Source organism: Vitis vinifera, chromosome 18 (genome assembly GCF_030704535.1).
Source record: "Vitis vinifera cultivar Pinot Noir 40024 chromosome 18, ASM3070453v1".
Classification (NCBI taxonomy): Eukaryota; Viridiplantae; Streptophyta; class Magnoliopsida; order Vitales; family Vitaceae; genus Vitis; species Vitis vinifera.
In genome coordinates, this window is record NC_081822.1 from 32168943 (window position 1) to 32176735 (window position 7793).

A 7793-nucleotide genomic window follows, 5' to 3' on the forward strand; every position below is an offset into this window, starting at 1 on the left:
TTAAAAAATATTAAAAATATGATTAAAACATTTTATGTTTTCAAACAAACTTTTGTTCTATAAAAATTAAAGGACAGTTTTTAAAAACTATTCTCAAAAACTATTTTTCATAATTATTTTCAAAAATAATTACCAAACAAACCATAAATCTCCTATTAATTCTATAATATATATATTCCAATCTTCAATTCTTCTTAATCATTATCATCCTTTTTTTATATATATAATTTACTATCACACTTCACATATCAAATGTTAGTTTTGACTAGTATTTGTTAAAAAGATTTTTTCTTCTACTTGATTTGCGATATCGTCAACCATATTTACACGTGTAACTTGAATGGTTTGGATTGAGTTGATAATCAACTTAATAATTAATCATATTTGTTCAAAGTCAATAGCCCAATTTATAACTTGAAGTCGTGTAATCCAATTTTTTGTTTTATTTTTCACACTCAAGTTGAAATTAGATTAGGCTCGAGTTGGAAAAAAATATATATTGATTAGACTTGGTTGATGGGTTAGGTGGAATCAAATTTCACACTAATAAAGATTGTAAAACACAAAATCACCGGAAAGATGATAAAAATAAATGACAATAATCAAGAAGATAAAAAGTGAAAATCTACTTGATTTGTGATATCTTCATCTACCGTATTTACATGTGTAACTTGAATGGTTTGGATTGAGTTGATAGTCAACTTAATAATTAATCATATTTATTCAAAGTCAATAGCTCAATTTATAACTTGAAGTTGTGTAATCCAATTTTTTGTTTTTTGTTTTTCAAACTCAAGTTGAAATTAGATTAGGCTTGAGTTAGGAAAAAAAAAAAAAATATATATATATATATATATATATATATATATATTGATTCCACACTACTAAAGATTGTAGAACACAAAATGGCATGGAATCATATCCCAAAATTCCCCCGGACAAAAATGAAAATAACTTGGGAGTATTTCAACTCGGATCCCACGATTCTCATTTAGTGTCCAGCCGCCAACTTTCTTGGGGAATTTCTCTCTTCAACAAACTATTGAAAATTTCTTGTAAAATATTATCTAAAGAAACAGAAGAGAATTTTGAAATTACCCTTAAACCTACCTTTCAGAAGATTAAAGTTGGTTGCTTCAAATGGTAATAGTTCACATATCGCCATCATTAGGCTGGGCCAAACCCACGGTTCACGGTGGAGAAAGGAGGCCTAGAAGTCATCGACGTTGGTGGGAGAAGTCAAGGTCTTTGGATTGGAAGAATCGTGGAGGGGTCAGTCCCAAGTCTACCTCAAAACACAAACTAATGAGCATTTGAGGCTATGGTGCAAGATTATCTGATAAATTGCCTTGGAAAATTCACCCATCACCTTAATCTTCTTCTTCAATCAGGTAGCCTCATACTGGCTTTTCTTTCCTTTCATTTTCATATTGGAATTGAATTGATATATGGGTCGCTCATTCTTTTTTGTTTTTTCACTTACCCATGTTGATTTACAGTTGGAATTGTGTTCTTCTCCGATGATTGAATCATATGATTGTTTATATCTCATGGTGAAAGAATGGGGTTTTTCCTTACATTTTGATGTAATATTGCTTCATTGAATTGATCTCCGGGTTGCCCATTTTTTTATTTTTCTGAGCTACCCATATAGAGTTACAGTTGAAACTGGGCTTTTTCTGCCTAATTGTTTGATTTGATATTGCTTTATTAAGTTAATATCTGGGTCACCCATTCTTTGATTCTTTGCTTCTTTGATTTCTTTGACGTACCTTTGTTGATTTACAGACAGTGGAAAATGCTTTATTGGATTAATGTCTAGGTAACTCATTCTTTGATTTTTCCCTTCTTTTTTTCCCTTTGACTTACCCATGTTGATTCACAGTTGAAACTGTGTTATACTCCAATAATTGAATCATATAGTTCCAATTTAAATAATTGGATGATGTTGTTGCTTATATCTCATGGTGGAAAAAATGGGTTTTTCTGCTTTATTGTTGCTTCATTGAATTGATATCTGGGTCATTAATGGTATGGGTCTTTCACTTACCCATGCAGATTTACAGTTGAAACTGTGTTCTTCTGCTATGGTTGAATCATGTAGTTGTTTATATCTCATGTACAAAAAATGTTTGTTTGTTTGTTTGTGTTTTTCTTTTTTTCTTTTCTTTTCTTTTCTTTTTTTTGGTATAGTATTGCTAAATTGAATTGATATCTGGTTCATTTTCTGCATTTACCATTGAAACTATGTTCTTCTTCAATTTTTTGGGGTAATAGAATAGACTGTATTAGACTATGTCTTTAATTCTTGGACCTACCATAATGAATTATACATGAAACTTTGCTCTACATCAATTATAGAATCATATAGTTGTTCGTTACTCACGCAAATAAAAAACAAGAAATTGGAAAAAAAAAAAAAAAAAGAAGGTTTTTTTGGCTTTATTCGTTTTAGTACTAGGCTAGATCGGTTATTTCCTTTAATATGTAGATACTTTCTTTTTTCTGTTTTAACCATAATTTTCATGATGTTAGATCTTAGTTTAAGACAAAAATGTAGACAATTCAGTGGTTTTTGTATTGGGTTTGTGATTACTTGGTTCTTGGTGGATAGGTATCAAAATTGCCATCAAGAGAAGAATTGTTTCGGGCTAATAAATCATGGAACTCTAATGGTCCTAAATGATAAATGATTTTGATAAATGGTACGCTTTTGGTTTTTTTGACATGGATATTGGATTACCCTTGAAACTGTGTTCTTCTTCAATGATTCAATCCTATAGTTGTTTAAATCTTGAGGTGAAGAGAAAAAAAATGAGAAATTGAAATGAAAAATGGCATTTTTTTCATTTTTTGTTTGATATAGCATTGTTTTGAAATTATGCCAAATTTTTACACTCCCTGAATATCAATCTACTTCATTTTTTTCCACTTAGATGTTTATTGTCATGATATTTATCATGTTTTAAGACGAAATGCATTCAATTTGGTGGTTTGTTGACATGGATGCCTCCATTGAAACAGTTGTCATGTGGGTTTGCAATTTCTTTGTTGTTCCAGGCTCCAGCATAGGTTTCTATGCTGGATTACAGTAAAGATATTGACTAACAAACCGAGAACTGATAAGTGGCAAAAAGGGGAAATTAAAGAAGAAAAGAATCAAAAGCAAAAAGGGAATTGTAGCTTAATCCATCTAGTCCCAACTTAATTAGAGGTGAAGAGTTTGGGGGTCTTCTATTTTAAGGTAGGACCTGTAGGGGCAGGGTAAAATCTATTTCAGTCATGTTAGAGTTGCAAAAGTAGTCCGATGAAGTTGATACATGTTCTAGGACTAGAACAGAAGGAGAAGTGAAAAAAAAACACAAATAAATAAATAAAATGGCAAATGGAAGATGTATTATGGGGGAAAGATTGAATAATGAAGGTAAAAGGCTTAAGTGAGGAGACGGGATGAGACAAATAGTTTAGGATGGAGAACTGACATGGTGTCCTTTATCAATTCAAGTTGCTACCAGAGAATCCGCAAATACACATATTTGAATCTTATTCGGCCTTTGTCTTGTTTACTCATAAACAGTACTGATTGGATCAACAAAATACTGCTTGATGCTGGACTTATCATTGCTTGATTACGTCTGGACTACATTTTGGTGCAAACGTTGGTGTATTTGTTTCTTAGTTTCTTGTTAAGGAAAATGATACCTTTTGTTTTGATTCTTTGCTTATATGCATGTAGAAGGAAGAAGTAAACTGTGCCCAATGGATCATTTCCCTGAACATCTAGCCACTTGTTTTCTACCTTCTTTTTCTGCTTAAACCTTTATTTTCATGTTTGCAAACCATACTTCAAGATGCAGTTGATCCAGTGGTTATTGTCATTTGTGTTTGTGACATCTGGGTGATCTCCACATAGGTATTAGAACTGGAACAGAAAAGAGAACTGTTTCCAGTTTGAGTGAATTATGAGACTCTAATATCATTTAAAAATAAATGATCTTTGAGTACTAGAATAATTAGAAATATTGTATTAAAGTTGTCGACTATAATATCTATGACTGATCACTAGCAAAAACTGAAAAGAAAGAAAAAAGAATCAAAAGCAAGGAGGAAATCGTCGTTCAGTGCATCTATCCCACCTTAATTAAAGGTGAAACAGATTGGTGGTCTTCTATTTTATGATGCGAATGAACTTTGGGGCTAATATGAAGGGAAGAATTGGCAGAGCAGGAATTAAGAAGTTGGTTTTGCAGAAAGGGAGTGAAATGAAAATTGTAGATGAAGGAAATTCAGATGGAGGAGTTCATAGTTTGGGGACCAAAGGCAAACATAAAGGAAAAAACAGAGAGAGAGAGAGAAGATCAAATGCAATGATGAAGAGAAAGATTGAGTAAGAGGAGGTGTAGAGACAAATAGTAAACGGAAAAAGTGCATAACATATTAGCAAGCCAAAAAGATTTGTAAATAAATAAAAGTGTGTGGCAATGGTGGATGGCAGCAGAGGAGAAGATGAGAGTGAAAGTCCATATAGGGTACATAGGGTTTATTCCTTCTTTATTTTGATAAGAAATTCATTTTAAGTAAAATAAATAAAAGAATTTCTCAATTTTTATATAAGAAGATAATTTATCTATTTTTTATAAGACAACCTGTTTGAGTAATAATTAAATTCTTAAAGTCAATTTAAATTTAAATATCAATAGTTAAATAATAGACTATAAAATTTAGTAATTTATGATTGTTATGTGTGTGTGTGTGTGATATAATATTATATAATTATCTAATTAAGATTATTAAATAATCAATTTGGGTTCGGGTTGGGTTTGAGTTGCCAAACGTCCCAACCTAAGTGCAATTCAAATTCAATTCAGATCAACTTTCTTTTTTTGCCTAAGCCCAACCAAAATGACAAAAGGAACTGCACAAGACCACCCAAAATTGGGCTGGGTCAGGTTGAGTCTGCTCAAATTACACCCCCAACTATATTATTTAGGCTTTCTGATATTATAAATTATATAAATAGTATTTTTATTTTTCATATTATACAAAGTTATCCAGTCAAAAGTAACCACATGACTAAAACATGTGTCAGTTATTTAAAAAGAAAGAGTGAGCAAGAAGAGGGATAGAGACAAATAGTTTAGGATGGGAACTGAAACTAATTGCAGATGTGCTGGTTGCACAATGAGAATTTATTCCGGGCAACCCATGTATGCTTAAATATTTGAATCCTATTCCACCTTTGTCTTTTTTCCTCTTTGGCCTGCAGTGCTGGAACATAAGATGGAGTCTCTGCCACTTCCAATCAAACTATTGATTTCCCCTATTGAATCCACCTTTTGTTCACTGACTTCCTCTGTCAGGTGCCTCAGAGGATTTTTTTTAACGTTTAAGGATACAGTTTGGCTCGACTATATTGCTTGATACCATGATTTGTTGCTTGTCAGCTAATCTAGGCAACTCTTTTGCACAAACATTGTCATGTTAATCAGTTCTTATTGGAAACCTAAAGCTTTCTAAGATGAGTCTGTTGCTTTGATTCTTTTCTTTAAGTGCACACATTAGGACGAAGATACCTACAGCAAGAACCTCCAAATACATTAGAAAATCCTTATTACCTAACATGCAACTGTAGTCAAGAATTTTCTATTTTGTAAATTTCCTAATCCAAAAGTTTCTTTGTGAGTCAATTTTGAATTTAGAAAGTCTTCATTGCAGAAAATATTTTATTGTCAGTTCCTATAATTTTTAAAACTTGCTGATCATAAAGAGTTTCTGTTTTTGTAAAAGTAAATTTTTTTCATAATGCATATATATGTCTTTGCTACCTAAAACCGTCAAAAATTAAATAAGAAGAATTGAAATATTGTTTCTATGTTATCATTTCCCTTTGTTGATTTCTCTCTTGAAGGCTAAAAAATTTTCTGACTTTGTTATTTTATCGTACATATTGTAGTGCATGTTAAGAACCTATGATGGCCAAAGAACCAGGGAGCAAGTGCAAAAGTTTATTGAGATCTGTAGAAGAGAGGGCATTGTCCAAAAAGGTGGAGGAAAAGCAAGTACCCTATCTTCCTAAAGATTGTTTTTCTAACATCCTTGTTCGGCTTCCTATTGAATCTCTACCAAGTTCAAGGTTGGTTTGTAAGCCATGGTATAAATTGATTAATAGCCCCATTTTCATTGATGCCCATCTCCGTCGCTCTGAAGTTGTTCTAATCTTTTTAACACCAATTGTGAAACAAGAAACATACTTATACCCTTTTTCTACGAGATCAATCTCACAAGAGAAACCAAACACTTTCTCTGTTGAAGTAAACCTTCTTCAATTGGAATCCACCCCTCTTTTTCATCAACCAGTCATAGACCCCAGAAGAAAGTCCTATATCCAGTTCATGGAGATTAAAGATGGAAAGAGCAAGATTGGAGAGTTTAACATAAGCTGCATGGGCGAGATTACAGCCAGTTTCAATGGTCTGATTTTGCTTGAAAACAAGCTGAAGAGAGGAAGATTGGTAGTCATGAATCCTGTTACTCGGAAACTCACTGAACTTCCTCTAGGAACTTTATCTCAACCCCATCAAGAATCTTATGGCTTTGCATTAAGCTATTCTACAAGCGAATACAAAGTGGTACACTTGTTTCATGATGAGTTGAGGTACATCAATTGTGAGATACTGAATGTTGGGACAAGAACTTGGAGACCAGTGAATGGACCTTCTTTTGGGCTCATTAGTTGGTTCGGGTACAAACCGGTTTCTGCCATGGGAGCTCTGCACTGGGTTCCTCACATCAACGACAATGATTACATAGTGTCTCTGCACTTGGAAAATGAAAAGTTCCACACTGTCCAGCTCCCAAAGAGTTACAGAACTCATGATGGAATCGTTGAGATGGGGGGCAGCCTATGTTTTGTGTCTCATGATGAAGAAATGCTCCAAATCGGCATCTGGAGCTTGAAGGGTTTGTCTGGGGAAGGTTGGACAAAGCAGCACTGCATCACAACTGGCTGCATACTGGACATGGTTCCTCTGTTCAGTATGCGAACGACTGAAGAAATGGTGTTCAAGAGGGATGAAGATGGGTCCTTGTATGCCTATGATTTCCAACTCCAGGTGATGAGAAAGATTGACATGGAAACCCCATTATCTGACTGCTACCTGCCTCATGTGAATAGCCTTGTTTCATGGTGTCCCAAGGATTCGAGTGAAGATGGGAATTATTGAATAGCCTTTGTTTTAGGTATTGTGGATAGATAGACAAGCTTTTGAAGTTACAGCCTCCCTTCGTTCTCAGCTGTGTTTTGGTTGGTATGTGTTTTATGAAAGGACATTTTCTTGTATGTGTATATAATTAAATGTTATGAGAAAGTAAGTCTTGTTTGGTAATTGGTTTTTAAAACAATTTGCTGAACATTAGAATTAAAAAAAACAGAAAAACACATTTGATAATCGAAAAACAAAAAATAATTTTGTGTTCTTAAAAATGAAAAATCAGGTGTTTTCAAAAATTCTAAGGGTTGTTTTAAAAAGTAATTATATAAATATGGAGAATAATTAAAAATAAAGTATTATATATAGAAGTTAATTTGAGAATAATTAAAAATAAAGTATTATATATAGAAGTTAATTTTAAAATATATTAAAAACATAAAAAATGGGTTAAAAATATTTCACATCCTCAAACAAATTTTTATTCTTTTGTTTTATAAAACCATTAGAAAAGTTTTTCTATAATTATTGTTTAAAACACTTCCTAATTAGAGTCTAACCCAATGATCTAATACGTTCCTTGGG

The 7793-nt window shown here is 32.7% G+C and overlaps 1 protein-coding gene across 4 annotated transcripts; it reads left to right on the plus strand.

The window, feature by feature from the left end:
* Positions 1 to 886: 886 nt before the first annotated feature.
* Positions 887 to 7385, plus strand: LOC100263649 (uncharacterized). 4 transcript variants are annotated; one of them, XM_059734676.1, is made up of 3 exons: positions 1081 to 1391; positions 1500 to 1822; positions 5954 to 7385. In XM_059734676.1, the coding sequence occupies exon 3, from the start codon at positions 5970 to 5972 to the stop codon at positions 7221 to 7223; it is 1254 nt and encodes a 417-aa protein (XP_059590659.1). In that variant the 5' UTR covers positions 1081 to 1391; positions 1500 to 1822; positions 5954 to 5969; the 3' UTR covers positions 7224 to 7385. The 4 variants fall into 4 exon arrangements, with proteins under 4 accessions (XP_002282067.1, XP_059590659.1, XP_019072348.1 ...); XM_019216803.2 differs by having other exon boundaries at positions 1789 to 1822; XM_010667034.3 differs by lacking the exon at positions 1500 to 1822 and adding an exon at positions 2615 to 2705.
* Positions 7386 to 7793: the final 408 nt, after the last annotated feature.

Bases quoted from the DNA above. Each gene is read 5' to 3' on its own strand.
- LOC100263649 (XM_002282031.4), top strand. From the start codon at position 5,970: ATGATGGCCAAAGAACCAGGGAGCAAGTGCAAAAGTTTATTGAGATCT.